Source organism: Hypomesus nipponensis, chromosome 25 (genome assembly GCF_054491055.1).
Source record: "Hypomesus nipponensis isolate SF chromosome 25, ASM5449105v1, whole genome shotgun sequence".
Lineage (NCBI taxonomy): Eukaryota > Metazoa > Chordata > Actinopteri > Osmeriformes > Osmeridae > Hypomesus > Hypomesus nipponensis.
Window position 1 is genome coordinate 10,953,476 of NC_140385.1, and position 18,058 is coordinate 10,971,533.

At 44.0% G+C, this 18,058-nt stretch overlaps 2 protein-coding genes and 1 non-coding gene across 3 annotated transcripts; 2 read left to right on the plus strand and 1 right to left on the minus strand.

Moving 5' to 3' along the window:
* Positions 1–356: 356 nt before the first annotated feature.
* tnk1 (tyrosine kinase, non-receptor, 1) lies at positions 357–8,858 on the plus strand. Its single transcript, XM_084691438.1, has 14 exons — positions 357–615; positions 3,070–3,258; positions 3,499–3,569; positions 3,669–3,857; positions 3,963–4,115; positions 4,558–4,835; positions 5,531–5,657; positions 5,781–5,927; positions 6,156–6,250; positions 6,733–6,951; positions 7,148–7,221; positions 7,401–7,903; positions 8,005–8,100; positions 8,337–8,858. The coding sequence occupies exons 2-14, from the start codon at positions 3,096–3,098 to the stop codon at positions 8,484–8,486; spliced, it is 2,265 nt and encodes a 754-aa protein (XP_084547564.1). The 5' UTR covers positions 357–615; positions 3,070–3,095; the 3' UTR covers positions 8,487–8,858.
* A 1,115-nt stretch (positions 8,859–9,973) lies between these two features.
* On the plus strand, positions 9,974–10,134 carry LOC146222246 (U1 spliceosomal RNA). The gene has a single exon (XR_014747298.1). It is a non-coding gene; the product is annotated as a U1 spliceosomal RNA (small nuclear RNA).
* Positions 10,135–11,089: 955 nt separating this feature from the next.
* LOC146222247 (phospholipid scramblase 2-like) lies at positions 11,090–17,739 on the minus strand. Its single transcript, XM_084692021.1, has 8 exons — positions 17,597–17,739; positions 16,753–16,872; positions 14,953–15,269; positions 14,779–14,821; positions 14,187–14,407; positions 13,363–13,524; positions 13,030–13,191; positions 11,090–12,936 (listed from the first exon to the last, which is right to left on the minus strand). Exons 2-8 carry the CDS (start codon positions 16,763–16,765, stop codon positions 12,877–12,879), a joined length of 978 nt encoding a protein of 325 aa, XP_084548147.1. The 5' UTR covers positions 16,766–16,872; positions 17,597–17,739; the 3' UTR covers positions 11,090–12,876.
* Between the last annotated feature and the right edge of the window lie 319 nt (positions 17,740–18,058).

The following is an 18,058-nucleotide window of genomic DNA, read 5'->3' on the forward strand; positions in this document are numbered from 1 at the left end:
CTCAATGAAGTCCTTAGTGTTAGAATTGTGAATTCATGCTAAAATATTTGCTCCAACATATTCTTTTTTAATTGTAAAAGGATGCTGAGTTCCTAAAGTATCTAACCAAAAAGCACAATGCAAAATTAAACTAAATGTAAATGTGATCATTTTTGTCTATTTTTGTCAATTTTATGGCTAGTAATTGCTATGTTCAATTTCAGTGCAATAAAGATTGATAGTCTTATAAACAGAGTACTTCCGTGAATTTGAATGCTACGATACTCTCCAGTCTCCGGTGATCAGTCATGTGCGCACAGGTGGAAGACTGACAGGGGTGGAGTCTAGCAAGGCAACAGGTAGCTCGAAAAGATTTCCGTGACTAACAAATGTATCTAAAAACGTTTTGAAGACACCATGAGACACTGTATGCATAAAAAAGAACTGATAGAATCGCGTAAATATTAAACATAATTCAAACTATTTTTTCAGAAGTGGATGAGTCGTCGAGTCTATGGAGGTTAGCCGACAGCAATGGCTAGAAGGGAATGTGTGTTCTATGTAAATACGAAATAACTGGGATCATAAGCGAAATCATTCCTTGCTTTTCGTGGAGTCATAAACCTATTGTTGGCGGTATGTATTTACACTTACCTGTCTTAATAAATGAAACTTTGGTGGATAGATTTATACTAGCCTATCAGCAAGTCAACTCCCTTTCTACAAAATAATGACATATGAATAATTTGGACATGATGGCTTTGATCACTTTAAATTCATATTAATTTATTGAGGCCAAATTATTGTTCAGTGTTATAATTTCTTGTTGAAAGTATTAATTGGAACTCATAAGGAATCAGGCCTACATGTGTCCTAACAAAAGTGAAAGTAGTCTCATTGAGAGCAATGCCAGTAATTTGCGGTGTGCGTGTATTAGAACCCGTGCAGTGTCGTTTAAGTTTAGTTTTGAAATTGATTAAGTGGTAATGGCAACGTCAGTGAGGTATATAATTACTTCATTAATTATAGACTACATTTCTCAACACAACATTGGTCAGACATCGTTTAAGACACGCTTATTTGCCGATGTGGATAAGCAGCAGACTGTCAAGAGAAGTTATACAAGTAGATTTTTATGCTTTGTCTGCCAGGCTTTTTGTCTGGGTGTTTCTTATCAAGGATCGTGTTTCCAACGTTTTTTCAACTTCTTGGGTTACTACTCTATAAGTTGATCTCCCTTGATCTTGTGCACTCACTCAAGTCCGTCCAGCATAGTTTGAAACTTAGAAATGTTAAAATGGACTGCCAATGTGAAATAAATAATAGTTTAATAGGCCAGGCCTTGAAAGACATGTTCAAACGATTATCCAGTTGGTGGTTAAAGATTTCCACCGTGTGTACATAGGGACAACTGACCTCAACTCAATGGCATGAAACAGACCCCTCCAATGTTTACTGGCTCACATGCCGACACGGCACAACTGTCCCACCCAGTATGTTTTCAAATGTGTTTGGGTGTGGACGCTGAAGTAGTCTTGGGTAATTCCGTTTGATGAAGTTCTGTCTGGACTAGCCCCATCTTGCATGTGTCTGTCTTAAAATCATTGTGGGGGGGGCCGTCAAGGAGAGATTGAAAACATGTCTGTCTTGCATGACATTGTCAGGCTCTGAGTTTTCTAGGGCAACAAACGACACAGGAATCTGACAGGCTTCTCCTGACTCATGCCCTACCCCCCCTAACTGCTCCAGCTGATAATACTGACAGGCTGTTTTATGACTGCTGTTGCCTGAAGCAGGCATACACAGACAGACGTATAATAGCTGACATTTCACACTGACAGGAGAGCAATTATGTGCAGAAAAGGAAACACAACCTGGAACACTGATAAAAGCTCAAATATCAGTGTCACATAGACTGCTCATTAGAGAGCGTGAGCAGGGTGTGAAATACAGGGGGTTTGGGGGGGTCTGACCCCCTTAATTAAGACTTGGACCTCCCCCAAAAGAGGTCAAAACAACTGGTCGGGGGGGGGGGGTTGATACACACCCTGGAGAAGAAGTTGACCCCCCCCCCCCGATCGTCATTGTATAATTCGCACTCTGACCATAAGTGATTCCGTTCAGGGTCAATGCTTTGTTTAGCTTATTCAGAGACATTGTGACAGTATTTCCTTACAAAACACGTCTTTAGTGTTGGGTTTGAGCATCTCTTGGTTTCTGTCCTTTGTGTTTACGTAATTGCTGAGAAGAACAGGTTGGACTAGTTAGTCGACCACCAACCATTTCCTATCTGGGTTGGTGATGTTGTTTAAAGATTATTGTTGGTGTTGACTGATTCACCCATGCGTGGCCAAGTCACCCATAACTTCTGTGGATTGAGGTATTCTCTCTCGATCTCCTGTCCTCGATCTCCTAGTTCCTCATTTGCCATGCATTGTGAACTCTGTTGTTGGGATTACAACCTGTCTGTTCCTGCTGCCATGGAAGTTGGGATGGCGTCCATGTTGTTTTGGGGGGGGATATCACATTAGCCAGAACTCAGCTGACATTGTACTTTTCTGGCAGGCGTAAATTTCTCCCCACAGCAAGGCTTCCATGTTTTTAAGGGACACAAAACAGAGGTTTGATGGTTCTAGACAGACAGGAGATCAGCTTGCAAGGTTTATTATTGTGACAGTGTCAGCACAGTTACAGTAACACAGGGAAGCGTTTCATTGCATAGAAACACCATCTCCTCTGGTTACAGCTCTCTGGGATTTCTCAGATCTGCTTCCAATAAACAACTTGAGTGAATTTGGAATGATATTGTGTGTGTGTATTGTATAGTATATTTCTAAATATGCTGAGTTGAAAGCAGTTAAAATGGCACCTTATTTTGAGTTCAACAGAGGATCTTTGCTTCCTTGTCGGGAATAGAACTTCCTCAAAACATTCACGATAGATGAGACAGCAACAACATTGTCAAACTCTATCCCAGGAATGTCACATGAAATGAGCTGTCCTCTGTGCTTCTCCAGTCTTATCGGTCGAGGGCCGTGTATTTCCCCTCCCTCCCTTCCTCCTCTCCTAACCTTTGCCCTTTGGCCCCAGGCTGAACTGCGCTGCCTGTGCAGGTCATGCTGATGGACAAGGACACACAGTGGCTGTACCATCTCCTGGCCGAGGTCCAGTTGGAGAGGTTTTACCTGCGCGTCCGGGACGGACTCAACATCACACGTGTCGAGCACTTCTCCTACGTGAAGGAGGCTGACCTGGAGCAGATAGGCATCAGCAAACCAGGTCGGTTCGGTCTTGGAACACGGAACAGAAACATTTGGTTTTCTATCATGGGATGATGTACATGTTCTTGTAGTCAGCTCCATATGTGCAGCGTGGGTGTGGAAATCCTGTTTATGTTGGTATAAACGTCTGAATTATTATGTGTGGCCTCTGAGAGGTGTTCATTAATGAAATACTTTTTTTTTTTTTTCGTGCAGTATGTTGTGTGTTATGTATAATGTGGGTATTTTCTGCATGCAGGACAGAGAAGACTATGGGAGGCTCTAAAACGCTACAAACTCAACATGCGACCACGCTCATGGATGACCAAGGTAGAAAAGCTCACTTCTCAACCTCGAAAAGCCTGACCGCCATATCTCTGGGATCAAAAGGTCGTGCAGCACATTCAAACCTGTTCCCCCCATGTCCAGGTCTTCAGTGGGCGTGGTCCAGAGGTTGGCGACCAATGGAGTGCGGGAGCGCCCAGCCAGGACCAGGACACAAGGCGGAACGTGAGCTGTCTAATCCAGGACAGTGACCTCACCCTGGGAGAGAGGCTGGGCTCTGGCTCCTTCGGGGTGGTGAAGAGAGCAGAGTGGCACACTCCCACCGGGAAAGTGGTGGGTCACTGGGCTCGGCTTTGAATCCAATACAACTTTGAGCGGGGTTTATTTGCTGAAGCGGGGTTTATTTGCTGAGATATGTCTCTCCTATGGCCATGACAGTTGCCCGTCGCCGTGAAGTCTCTGCGTAGCAGCCTGTCCAGACAGGCGGACACGCTGACAGACTTCCTCCAGGAGGTGACCACCATGCAGTCCCTGGACCACTCCAACATCATCCGTCTGTACGGAGTGGTGCTGACGCAGCCCCTCAAGATGGTAGGAATCCTACTAAAACGGTCAGCTGGGAGCATATAGCTCTCAGGTCAGCTGGATTCTGGATTTAATCAATACCGTAACAATACTCATGCGAGTTATACTGTCATCCTGCTTCAGTCTTATGCGATACCGTGTTACATAAATGTTATTTTCTGTTGGTCGTCTCGGCAGATGCAAGATTGGATAGGTTAGCATACAATTAGCATTTTGAGAAGACTATGAGTTAAATAGTTTGAGTTGATTACAGGATCACTGGGAAACAGAGCACTACAACATCTAGTATTGGTACTAGGGGATAGTAAAGGGGACCAGTGGATCTATATCTGGACTCGGAAATCTTTATCCAGTTTCCCTACGATCTCCATTGACTTGTCAACTTTAAAGGAACAGCGTTATGTAAGCATCCTTGGGTTGATTTTGCCCTTCCTTTTACCATCTCCAGGTAACAGAGCTCGCAAACCTGGGCTCCCTGTATGACACCCTGCGCTCACGCCAGTACGAGTACCCCCTCGTTCGCCTGTGGCTCTTTGCCACCCAGATTGCAGCCGGTATGGAGTACCTGGAGGGGCGCAGGTTCATCCACAGGGACCTAGCGGCACGGAATGTCCTGCTAGCGTCCCGGGAGATGGTGAAGATCGGGGACTTTGGGCTGATGAGGGGCCTGAGCCAGGAGAAGGATCACTACGTGATGAAGGCACACAGACGGATCCCGTTTGCATGGTGAGGAGATAGGAAGCGGGGGAGGCAGGAGGAAGGAGCAGGTGGAGTTGGGTGCAGGGGGAGCAGATATCAGGGTCATTTAGAGGAGACTACGACATGAATAATGTCCAGGACAGACGCTGGAAGGCCTATGGCAAAGGCTCTCTGAGGTGTGAAGGTTTTTTTTTTTTCCCTTCACCTTTTTCAGTTTGAGGTGGGAGCTCATTTTTACAGAGAACAGAGGAAAAAGAATGAAAAACAAGCACTAAAGGCCAGTGCGCACCTTCCAGTGGCTCCTTACTTTAACATACATACCCTTGTCAGCTCCCTTCCTGGCTCCAGACGCTGGAGTGAAACACAGCTCGACCTGGACACCCTCTTTTGGACCTGCCCATAGTTAGTCACTACAGATGAATAGAATACTGGAACAGTGCATTGGGTGAAAGGTGACATGAATGGAAAACTGCTCTACAAAAATCAACATGAAACAAAATAGTAATATGAAGACAAGTGGATGATATGACATGAGAACATAATAATAATAAGGTCATATAGATTAAGTATTAAAAAGCATGCTTCATCTACTGATTGGGATAACATATGCAAATAGTAAATCATATTTTTCCCACTAAAGTAGCTTGGGAGACTTGTCGCCCCTTGCCACAAAAGCTTATTAGCCTTTCTTGACTAAGAAATGTTCCCTCTCCCTTCTCCAGGTGTGCCCCAGAGAGCCTGCGCGTCGGCTCGTTCTCTCATGCGTCTGACGTGTGGATGTTTGGGATCACGCTGTGGGAGATGTTCACCTACTGTGAGGAGCCCTGGCTGGGCATGTCAGGCAGACAGGTGTGTGGGGAGCTTTTAACTGCGTGAGGACGCTGTGCTTCCAAAAAGCGACGATGGATTCATCGACTCGACGTTGACTAGGGTGAAAACAATCCTTTCGAACTCCCCTCTCGCTGTGTCCAGATCTTGTGGAGGGTGGAGCGCGAGGGCGAACGCCTGGAGCGGCCCCCGGACTGTCCCCAGGAGCTGTACTCCGTCATGAGGAAGTGCTGGGCCTGCGCCGCCACCGACCGGCCCACCTTCTCAGATCTCGTTACGCTGGTGGCAGAGGTCGGTTCACCAGTACACCCACCAGTACTCATGACTACTAGCCAGTACTTATTAGCACTCACCATTTCCCATTAGCACTCGCCAATCGTCACCATAGTAACACCACTTGTTGCTGGGTGTTCCGTGTGGTTGTGAGCATGTCGATCCAAATGCTCTACTTCTGTTTTCTCAATCAATCTTCTTTTTCAATTTTTCTGTCTTCCTCCATTCCTCTTCCCGTCTCTCCAGGCTCAACCCATGGAGGTGCGCGCGGTGAGGGACTTCAACGAACTCAGGATGCTGCCCCTGCTGGCCAACGACCTAGTCACCGTCATAGACCACGGGTGAGAAGGGTGGGGGGTCAGCCTATGAACTGTTCTACTTCTTAAGAACATTCCAGAACCAGTGCCTCACATTCTTTCCTCCCTCTCAAGGAAGGGGTTTGGTATTAAGCATGGGAGGTATTTACTTCTGATGTCTGAGAGACACAGCAGAAAATGTTCTAAGCATACCCTGAAATTCATGTGGGTCGTTCCATGTCCCTGTATTTCACATTAGTCGGTATATCAAGATTTGTAAAAGGAAGGGTGGAGAAAAGCTGAGATATTGTCAGGACGGGGGTTAAAGGCTGCGTTCTAGAGGGCATGGGCAATGTGGAGGTCAACAGCCTCATGGCATGTGTAAATAACAGCTATTGTGCATTTAATTTTTTTCTTCTTCTTCAATTTCTCTCATACTCCTCCCGCTTTTAATCTGCCATTGCAATATGAAGATAATGTGAAACCACTTCCTGTGACTCTCCCTTTGTCTTCCTGTTCTCCTGCAGCCTGGAGCTGTGTGAGTGGAAGGGCCAGAACCAGAGGACCCTCAGCGTCGGCTGGTTCCCCCCAAGTCTGGCTGCACCCTCAGTCACCACCGGCACCGCCCCTGGTCCAGGCCCCGCCACCGCCCACATCTCTGCCCCCTTGAGGGGCAGTCTGCAGCACACAGGGCACGGGGACTCCCATCCCGACCGGAGCTGGGGGACTCCCGAACGCCTGGAGGAGTGAGTATATCTCTCAGTAAGCTTTCAAACAAGGTCCCAGTCAGAACAGACTGCTTTTCTACGGGAGACCAAAGTAAGGCGTTTTACAGACGCCGTGTGCTACAGAGCATGGAAATCACTATTGACACATCCCTGGTTTGCAGATTTAGATTCACTTTATGCTGCATGTTTACATGTGCTTGTGGTTTTGTTACAGTAGTGGGAGGTGGAAAACTCCTGTAGTCCCCAAAGAGAGAGACAAGGAAGGCTCAAATTTACAGAGCATGGCAGGTAAACCACTACTTGCATTCAGATCCCACCAAATGGCATCCCAATTAGGCATCTTTTTTTTCAGAAACTGTTTTAATAATTGCCTAAACCTGTGTACTTGTGTTTGAACTTCTGCCCGTATTGATTGATGGATTGATTTGTTACTAGAAGCTATAATGCTTGCATCCTTTCCTTCCAAGGTATGTGTCGGAGTTTGGAGTCTGTCCTGGGTGAGTCTAGGAGTAAAGGTCAGCCGGTAGGAGGGCTGCGTGCGGACCCCCGTAGACCCCTCCCCAACACTCCCATGGCAGCTCGCAGCGTGGTCACGCAGGACCCCCGCAGGTTCAGCGAGGCCAGCATAGCCCCTCCTCCACGCCCACCACCCCCAAACCTCAAGTGCCTCAAGCCACAAATGGTGATCCGAGACCGGAGGCCGGCGGTGAATCCAGCCCCAGGCTCTTCCTGGCCTCCACACCCTCAGCAGCAGCAGATACAGGTGCCCCAGCCCCCACCTCAGCCAACCATGGGCATCAGCAACCTGGTCAAGATGGCCCACATGGCACGCTCAACACCACAACTTGATGACAGTGCAGACAAAGAGAAGGAGAGAGAGAAGGAGAGAGAGAGGGAAAGGGACAGGGAAAAGGAAAGAGATCGGTACCCACCTCAAGTGCAGAACACCAGAGAAGCAGTCATTTCACAGGTATGTTTGAGATGTTGGTTAAATATCATCGCTGTTTGATCTGGAACATGGAGCAAGCAATTTCACAGATTTAACTCTGGTTCTCTGCTCTGTTTGGCCAGGTCATGGAGGCGGTGCATGGTGTGACCATTGACGAAGTCCGTAACGCACTCCGTCGCAATGAATGGAACCCACTCAAGGCCGAACAACAGCTTAAGGTTGGCATAGTATTCAAACATTCATTCCATCATTTTGTGTAACAATTTCTTTGTGTTCGAATCGGGTCAATCTAATATTGTATTTTCTCCCTTTATATCTCACACTTCGATTATTAGATATACTAACAATTTTTCCTGAGGTTACACAGAAGACCCTTTTATCCCTGAAGGACTGTAAAATTGCAGCATGCATTTTATCAAACTAATCGGTTACAAATGATCTGATCTCCTCTTAGATGGAGCAGCTCTACTCTCTGAGTCTGTGTACCAGAGAGGACTGTTTTAGGATCCTGTCCAAATACCAGTGGGACCTCCAGCTGGCCAGCCGTTACCTCATCAAACTGACCAGGGATGAGAGGGTTAATGGGGGACAGAGTGAGAGATAGAGGGAGGCACCACCTACCAACTCAGGTGGAAGGACACTGAACTAAATGAGGGAGGTTTAAGGAACTGGAAGACAAGAGAAATGGAGGAGGAGGAATGAAGAATGGACTACAAACAGGCTGGAGTATGAAGAAGATAAAAGTCCGATTCCGTCTTTTGTGTTTACTTTTATTTAATGAAGAGACAGGTGTATCCACAGTTTTCTAAAACATATATCCTGATAGATATGTACATATTTTATTTGTCTTAATTGTTTGAATAAACTGTCAATGCAGGTTACAGTACCGTAAAAGGTTGGATGTCAAATGGGCCAAACAGAAACTTGAGGCAGAGGTTTTTTTCCTCCTAATTCAATAAAGACAAATTTAAAAGTATTTTACTTGTAATATTTTGTCACCTAGAATTTGCAGAACAGTAGTGCTGTGTGACCCCTCCCCAATGCTGTGATGAATCCCCTTTACAAGTACAAAGAACAACTCATACTATTTTCTAGTGTTTGCACTGTAACTATTCACTGTTATAGCCAATCGTGCTACAAAATAGCGAACAGCTAAATTACAATGACAAACCAGGTGCCCATGTGCCCTTACCTACCTTCATGTCCATGTCTGGCAGGAAGTGTATTTCAGAATTAAGAATATATTGACCATTTTAATGTATCTTAAAATACCCACCAGAGGGCCATGTCGAGGTGTGTTCACTGTGGGTTTATCTACCTCCCAAAGTGCCCTATAACCTCCGATTACATCCTGCTAAATTAGCATCATACAAGAATATGTTTGATTGAATAATTAACCCTATAAATAGTACAAATCTAGTACTAGTACAAAACTAGTGTATAACTGTAGTTTTCCTCCTTCAGAGAACATCATCTTCCCTCGAGGAGAGGACAGTGATGAACTCTGGACCCAAGCTTTGCTCCACCCTTGTTTGAATCACTGCCAAACCATAGAATCGTATTACTTATGCTTGTTCTGGGTAAGAAAAGATTAGACTGGCTTTTCCCTCGACAAACATTAAGTACCAATGCTCAAACCTAGAGTTCGTTCTTCGCTTATTACATCCGAGATCAAATGGCACATCCAAGATTACATCATCTTGCTAATCATGATATGGCTCATTAGGTTATTAGGTTCTTCGAACCTAATGAGCGAACGTTGTCTCTGATGTAATATGCTGATGACCATAGGCGCCGACAGCCGTCTGCAGCCAGCTGACTTGAAGCAGTCAATGGCGTTCACTTTTCAAGTCAGCCCGCTGAATGAAGTCGAATACAATTGGGTAACATACTGCAATGCATTGTGGGTCAGAGACAAAAGTAGATTTAAATTTAGGTTTAAAACGCAGCCAAAAGCAATTTCTCATGGTTATTCGTGACCAAGTGAATGGTTTTTTGATGCGCTGGTAAAAGAATAAAGAAGTCAATATGATACCGTCACTGTATAGGGTACGAATGGAAATCAGTACCCCACATTATTCGAAGAGCACCATACTTACCTGGCAGGGGAGACACCATGATCACAGAGGTGGTTCCCCCAAGTTGAGGCTCAGCCATTGCACTCCGGCTGTCTGACGCTTGCGAATATCCCAAATGTGGAAGCTCTCCCCTGACTGCATGTGAAAGTAATACAATTAATGAATCGTTAATGAGACATGTGCAAGATGGTCGGACACCGGGAACGTGAATGAACGAGGTTCCGAAACTTCAGTATAAGCAGAACATAGCAAAAGATAGCCTACACACTCCCTATTAAGCCCCGTTGTACAGAATTTTGTTGCAGTTACACAGAGTTCCACTGGGGGTGATCGCGTTCGAGTGCAAATTGAATGGGAGTCTATGGAGCTAAATGGCTAAATGTCTCTTTCGCCTGATTGTCGTTGAGAAATCTCAGATTCGATTGTAGTTTGTGCATGTTCCACATGGATTATAGGTCGAAAGCTGAATGATGGAGTATTAATGCACTTTAAAGTTCTTACAGGGTGAGTCGTTAATGAATGCTGATTGGTTAGTGAAGGACTGACTACAATCAGAGACCCCGCTTGATGGCATCCTGAGCGGAACCAGAATGTCAGAGCATTATCAACATTAGCAAGCATAAACTCTTTCTAGCATGTGTATTGACAGGGACAACCTGCCAGCTGTGTTGCCAATGCCTCGAGAGAATAAAGGAAGTGACTTGAGCTTGCCGTGAAGCAGTATCGCTGGTCGTACTATGTGTATGACGTCATTGACATTTTAAAAGGCTTTTTAAGACAAAAAAGCAACATTTAACAAATCTAAAGCCCAGCAGTATGTATTTGCCTCCCTTTTCGAATTCAACATTCAAATTTATCCTGACAAAAGTGGATTTTGAGGGGTATATCTGCACTGGACCAACCAGTTCAGAACCCGGAGGTTTCCCGAGAGTGGCAGTTCTCCCCTAATAAACATTCTCTGGTTGGAGCGTTTTGGAGGTGGTGGAGAGAAAGGACAACCCCTCCTAAAGCATGGATCACATTTTCCAATTGGAAACAGATGTCTGGGAAGGAAGGGGGTTCTGAAAACAGCTTTCTTTCCCAAGCCGTCACTCTGATGCTCTGCTATACCCACCGACAGAACAATACACATCTTTAAATGGCACTTTATGTGTAACATTAACAGTATGAATAAACACACATTTACATGTAGGTTTAGCAAGGCAAACCAGGTAATGAACAATTATCTCATATCCAAATGCCGACATATCACAAACAGGAGTGGTGAGAAGGCAAATATTTCAAGTCTGACAACATCCTTTTGTTGTCCTTGTTAGTGGTCATGCTAAAATGCAAGCAGAGAATGTATAACTTTATCATAGACTGAAAACAGAAATGGTAAAATAAAACATACACAAACAAAAAGTCTGGAAAAAAACACCAAAAGAAACATTTAAGATATCACTTTTTGAAATAAAATAACCAAACCCTCAGTACAGGTACAAACATGAAATCTGATGTGACAAGTGTAAGTAAAATGCATGTGACAAAGGCTTGGTTAAACATAAGCTATGCTTTAAACATCTTTAGATTACACTGAAACCATCTTTTCAGGCACCAAAGTAGCTCTTCTTGACCTGAACAACCCATTGACTTGTTTCCCACAAACACGACACAGCATGACCTTTCGAGTTTCACTCAACACCAACAAGGGAAAGTAACACATCCCTTGACTAATGGGGAGTTCCTGCATTTTAGATGTAAGCCCTATGAGGTCCTTTTTCTTCTTTTCACTTCCCATTCCCCTCTGTCACTATTGTTTTCCCTCCTTTTTTTGGCCTGCCTTGGAGTCCACCCATCTTCAGATGATGAGGGAGACGACCATTGCCATTCTCCAGAGCAACAGCACAAACAGGGGGGTATTCCAGAAAGCAGGTTATGCAACATAACCGGTTATCCCACCAGCTGATTCACAATGTTGCAGCAACCTACTGGCTGCTACAATGCTGGGTGTCAGCCGGGGAGTTAACTTATCTGGGTGTGTCACATAACCTGCTTTCTGGAATGACCCCCAGCACAGTTGCATTGGTTTTAAGATGGCACACACAGTGAGATACATACAGAATGTAGACCTACATAGAACATACTGCACTCACAGACTGGAAAAACGCATACATGTAGTTAGCCTAAACTATGCAAAACACACAATTGTTTACATTGGGTAGGCACTCAGTAGAAATGTGCAACATGCAACTTTGAGGTGACAATTTGGGGACGGATGAGAGAGAGATATATTATATATATATATATCATCAACAAACATAATGTAATTAGCAATTCTACAAACATGGCAGCTATGACACTACAATATTGCACATGTACACCCTTAAATATCATTGATATATGAACGAGAATCATAGAATATTTAGTTAAATGGAGAGATGAGGCACATCATTAGAAGACAAATGAGGATGAATATACACACTTGAATAGTTGAAGAATGAATGATGATGGATACAAATTTCAACAGACAATGCCAGACAATTTTGATGCATGTGACTGGTTTACCTGAAGAATAAATACTTAAGTGTCAAGTGAACCCCACACGTATTTAATAGATATGAAACCCTTAAAATAAAACATGGACAAGTACACTACATAGAAAGGACTAGAAACCCGGTACAAAAAACATCCCAAATCTGGTTGTTGACTTCTCCATTGACACAAATGTAGAAGACTGCATGAAGGCTGTGTTTCGCTAAACTGCAGATCATCATCAGACGAATACTCCAGTTTTGTAGGTATAAAATAAAAACTCCAGGACTGGCAATATGGCAAATTCCAAAATGCTTTGGAAACGGGCAGAATTTCATCCAGAAAAATTGCCTCGACACACATACAAACAGAGTGAATTGACTTTCCTTCTCTCTCTCCATGTTACGAGAAAACAGTATTACGCTGGTTTGTTTCGCCCACTTTCTCAAAGAACATGAAGTCCTGTGAAGAAAAAACACAAAATGTAAAGTAATTGTTAACTAAAAGAAATTTGAAACATATATTAAGTACCCAAAAAATGACAGATGGACCTACAATGAGAAAACAGGCTCCCATGAGCACGGCTTTCATCTTCACATCCATATCGAGGGGGAACTGGATACCAAAGTTATCTGTGTCGGTGAAGACCTCCTTCAGAAGACCGCTCCACTGCTTGCTGATTCGACCAATCGAATTGCCACCATCTTTCCCCTTTAACTGCGAGTCAGCAAAACGGACAGGGGTTAGACATGCCGAGAAGTTCCTTGTTATGTCTGTTTTCTTTCGGGGAAGCTTCTTCATGGGGTCTCATTCCACGTCAAACCAAAATGGTTGTGACCTGACATGGTCTAAGTATTGCTAAAAGAAACAGGACACCTCCACCCTCACCTCAAAGTTGACGTCGCTGCAGCAGTTGCAGGCGAAGCAGGGCCCCTCCAATTTCATCACGGTTTCCCTGTTGGCCCCTTGAATGGAGAAGTTGGGAACACAGGGGTGCCAGTCCTGTGACACATAGCCTATGGTGGTGCCCGGTGGAGCCTGCACCTCAAGCTAAGAAAACACACGTACATCACTATGAACATGTACATATGCACAATGTATATGCCCTAAACATGTAAACGTGCACACATGCACACACAAATAGTAAACTTTTACCAAGTGCACATATCTGGGCCAAGGACATGCGGCTGAAAATAGTCCTACATGTTTAGGACTGACGCTACAAAGCTTCCCAGTCTACTCACAACACAACCTCACGGATGAGTGAACCAGTCTCTCGTTTGTGGCATAGCAACTGTTTCCATTACAAAACAAATGTGTTTCACGTGGCCACGGCAGGGTACGGCCGTCATTAGTGGAGGCGGACCACAGTCCGTGTGTGAGGGCTCAGATGGCCCATGGGGAATGTGCTGTAGATTCAATTAAGACCATCGAAAGGGAAGCGATGGGAAGAGTTCAACATGGTCTGGGAGACAGTTACACTGACAAAGGCCAATTCAGACTTCAAATCCCAACCGGCTGTGGTGTGGGCTGTGTAATGTGGACTCTGGTCCAGCACAGTAGTAGTTTTTCAGGGCAGAACATCCTCTAACCACTAACACCAACCCACTTTATACCACTGCCAGGAACATAGTATATAGTGCTTTCTCTTCTATGTAACGTGCACACACCCCACCGAGACCCCCCCCACACACACACACACACACACACACCTCTTGCAGGCAGCAGGGGCACCAGCAGGAGGCGCAGCGGTAGGGCCGTATGAGGCGGATGACCTCTCGGTCCGTGAGGTCTTTGATCTTCATGTCGAAGCTGCGCAGGGCGCCACAGCAGTTTCTGGTGCAGCAGTCGTTCTTCTCCTTGGCCTTGTAGATCTTCTGGCCCAAGCTGTTCTTGATCTCATATTGGTTGTTGGTTTCAAAACCAATGAATGCTGAGAATCAGGAGGATGAGGAGAAGAGATTAAAACGGACTAATAACATAAGTTAGGAGCAAACTAGGTAATACAATAGACTTTGACTAAATAAGTTACAACACACAATCATTTGTATTATTTTTACTTTAAATGGTATTCATGGCAAACGCTCAAATTTAAACATATTAATGATGTAATGTAGAGACCGATGTTTTTATGTTATGGTTTTCAATTTGCAAATTGGTTGATTCTCCTAAAAACAGTACTGTGTCAAGGGCTACAAATGAGAAAGCAATGCAAATGCATCATCAACCCTTTAAAACCTTCGGTCCCCAGATGACCACAGACTCTGGTCACCAACGGTCTTAGTAACAGATTAACAATCTCACCCTCCAGAAGCTCAACCTTTTGGTGTATAAGGATCTGGTCAACCTAAAAAATATATAAAGAACACAACACAAGATGATGTATGAGTCAGAAGTCAGATGAGTCAATATCAACTGACACCTGTTGCATGGTGAGTGTTTGACGTTTACAGGGTATGAGAATCCTCAACCAGTCACCTGGGTTAGGTACTCCAGCCCAGGTGGCACACCGACAGGAACGGATGCTGGAGCTGGAGCCAGAGCTGGAGCAGGGGAGATGCCTCCAGGGGAACCCATGTTTGGACCTCCGTAATCAGGCATGGGACCATGACCTGCTGGCTGGTACATAATCGGCTGCCCAGGCTGTGGTTGGGGCGGGTAGCCCATGTTGAAGCCTGCAGGTGGGGGGGCATGGCTCGGATCACCATAACCTCCCTGTGGCACAGGGTAGGGGCTCATGGAGTAACTGCCTGGTTGGGGCATGGGGTATGGAGCCTGGGTGGGGGATGGGTAACCTGCGGTGAACAGAAAAGTCGAATATTTGAAGGGACCTATGGATTCACCACATCTGTGTGAGGCGATGTTCTGTTCTGTACCGTTTCCATGGAAATTGTTTGAATCCTGCACATTTCCTGCATGTCCTCCCCTCTATCCCTATCCCTCACGTTTCCCTTTTCTCTTCAATATATCTGTCCAGATTAAGCGGAAATGCCCTTGATAAAATAAAATCCTTGCCAAAGTTGAGTTTCAACACACTCACAGTCTTACGAAAGAAAACCTAATAATTCTGCCTTCATGGGCCAAACGGTCTTGAAACTTGACATAACATTGGTCAGACGAGGGTGTAGCCATCAGCCATTGCTCTACAGTACGACACCACATTCTCATCAGGCAGTGGTATCCAATGTCTGGATACTCGCAAAAAAATACAAACAAAAGGGTTGCCTACACCACTGATGACACCTCTCACTATGGTCTGACACATTTCACCAACAATTGGACTTGGAGCAATAGTTGCTGGGTTTTATAATAATAACCTAGTTGTCTTGCCAGCTTTTGGAAAGCATGAACATGACCCGAGAACTCGAGGTTGCCATTAGGATAGTGGTTAGATCAACACATTCCTCTGGACACTCATATTAACAATTACATACATATTGCAACTCAATCACACTAACAACTCCCTGACCATGTTACTGTACACCTTTTAGTGGGCCAAATCTAAAAGAATGAAAAGCTCTCCTAAGGAGAGACAGTGTCAATTTTTCTGATCTGTGTTACTGTGGGAGTCTACTATTGAACAATAATCAACGCATTTGTACTACCTTAAGTATGCATAGTGTTGCGTAAACAGAAAGTAGAAAGGAAAATAGAAAAGTAAAACTTAACTCAAACTAAAGTGGAACTATATTGCTATTGACTTTTTCCTCTAAACAACCAGTCTCCATAGAAATAAGTTTCCAAACGACATAGAAGGCAAATTCCTGTTAGGCTTTCCCAACAATGGTTCCAAACATGTCGGCTAATGTATTTTGGGAGTCTTGACCGCTTAGGTATGACACGCTGCATTTTATCAGATAGAACTAGAGTTTGTTGTTCAAGTAAATATGTGTCTGGCAGGTAAAATACTTATTTTATATGAAAAACATATATTCATCTAAATCCCAGAGAAAAAAAGTGTGTGTATATATATATATATATATATATATATAAATGTTAAAGGCTTTCCTAAAATTGAGAGGTGTTTTTAAATACATTAGCAGTACCTCCTGAATAAAGGATCTGGTTACTAACTAACTACTATTATATGAGGTGTATGAGGTACAGGGCCTCTAGGAATGTAATGCAGAAAAAAAGGTGTATAGAACAACATCTGGTTAAAAAACAAATACATCCATCACTGTGAATGCTAATACATACCTATTATGAATAAGCTCTCATTAAATGCAACATGATATCTAATGCTTTTATAAGGGGAGGGACTGCGGAGACACTCACCTGGAGCAGACATTGTGAGATAGTGTTTCTCTGTCCAGACAAGCGGGAAAGTAGGTTTAACTTCCTCCCTTGTCACTATGGAGACCAGGAGAAATTCAGGGAGGTGGATGCAATGCAAATCTGAGTAGGGAAAGGGATCGGGGGAGGGATTTTGGGGAAGGGAAGGAAAAGGAAGAACAAGTCAACACACCAGTTCACACATTTGTCGTCGGATTTTCCAAGTTGAGAGAATAGAAAAAACCCATCACATAGCCCCAATGGCCTATGTTATCTGTCTAGCTATAGGAAAAGGAAAGCCAGGATAAGTCCAGTTTGCTACATTTTTTTATAATCCCTTTTGCCAACTTTATAATTGGTCAAACCAGTTTGTGCTTTTCATGGCTTTATCAAATACTAACTCAAATCGTTTATTGTAGCCTATGGGTGTGGTCTGCTAAAGAAAGGATCATGGGCATTTTCCACTCACTATATTTTAGGTGAGGCATGGAATTCCATTTAACAAGTTTTCACAGGGATATGAAATCAAAGATATGACATCCAGGTCACCCACACAATAACCAGAATGTCTTGTATCACACCGGATACGAGCAGGTCAGTCATTATAATTAAATTGTATTTTCACCTTCAAGGATTCTGGGAAAGCAAATTAGTTTGTACATAATTGCATGAATCAGTAGGGATTTTTCCGTTTAGAGATGTCAACAGTTCTTTTGAGCTGCGAATAAGTAAAAGCCTTTGATTCAACTTGCAACAAATGTTTTGCATTCAATATAGCCTTCCGTTTGTGACTAGTTGCGAGCAAAAGTAAATATAGGTTTACAAAATTGTGTTTGTTATGTCTTACCTGAAGAGAAGAGTATACACCTGGCTATCTTCAACGCGGAAGTCACGACTATAAAATGTTTAAAGTTAAATAAGATTGCCCGGGCAGATTCGCTTGACAGAAGCCTTCGACAGCAGCAAAGACTCCTCCCAGTTCAGCTTTTTGCAATCCACCCCCCTCCACCGCCACCCCCACCCCCCATTTTGAGCTTTAATGCCTTCATGATGCTTGAAGGATCTGATGTAGACGATATCCGTTTTCTATATATGTTTTTGTAAATTATTTCTTTATCGTAGCTTTTTGTAACCTACACCTTTTCTTTTGTTATGTCTGTATAGTATGGTAGCCTACGTATTATTTCCTGCATATTTTTGTTTTAACTGACATGCAGCACTGGAGGAGTAGAGAGAAAAAGAAACGTCGATTACACAAACCTCGAGTTAACTACCGAGGTGAAGTTAGTTTCATATTCGACATTCGTCT

Bases quoted from the DNA above. Each gene is read 5' to 3' on its own strand.
- tnk1 (XM_084691438.1), top strand. From the start codon at position 3,096: ATGCTGATGGACAAGGACACACAGTGGCTGTACCATCTCCTGGCCGAG. The intron at 5,658-5,780 runs GTGTGTGGGGAG...CGCTGTGTCCAG, and splicing joins TGGGCATGTCAGGCAGACAG to ATCTTGTGGAGGGTGGAGCG. The intron at 5,928-6,155 runs GTCGGTTCACCA...CCGTCTCTCCAG, and splicing joins TCGTTACGCTGGTGGCAGAG to GCTCAACCCATGGAGGTGCG.
- LOC146222247 (XM_084692021.1), bottom strand. The intron at 14,822-14,952 runs GTGACTGGTTGA...TATATTTTTTAG, and splicing joins GGCTGGAGTACCTAACCCAG to GTTGACCAGATCCTTATACA. The intron at 12,937-13,029 runs GTAGGTCCATCT...TTTTCTTCACAG, and splicing joins TGGGAGCCTGTTTTCTCATT to GACTTCATGTTCTTTGAGAA.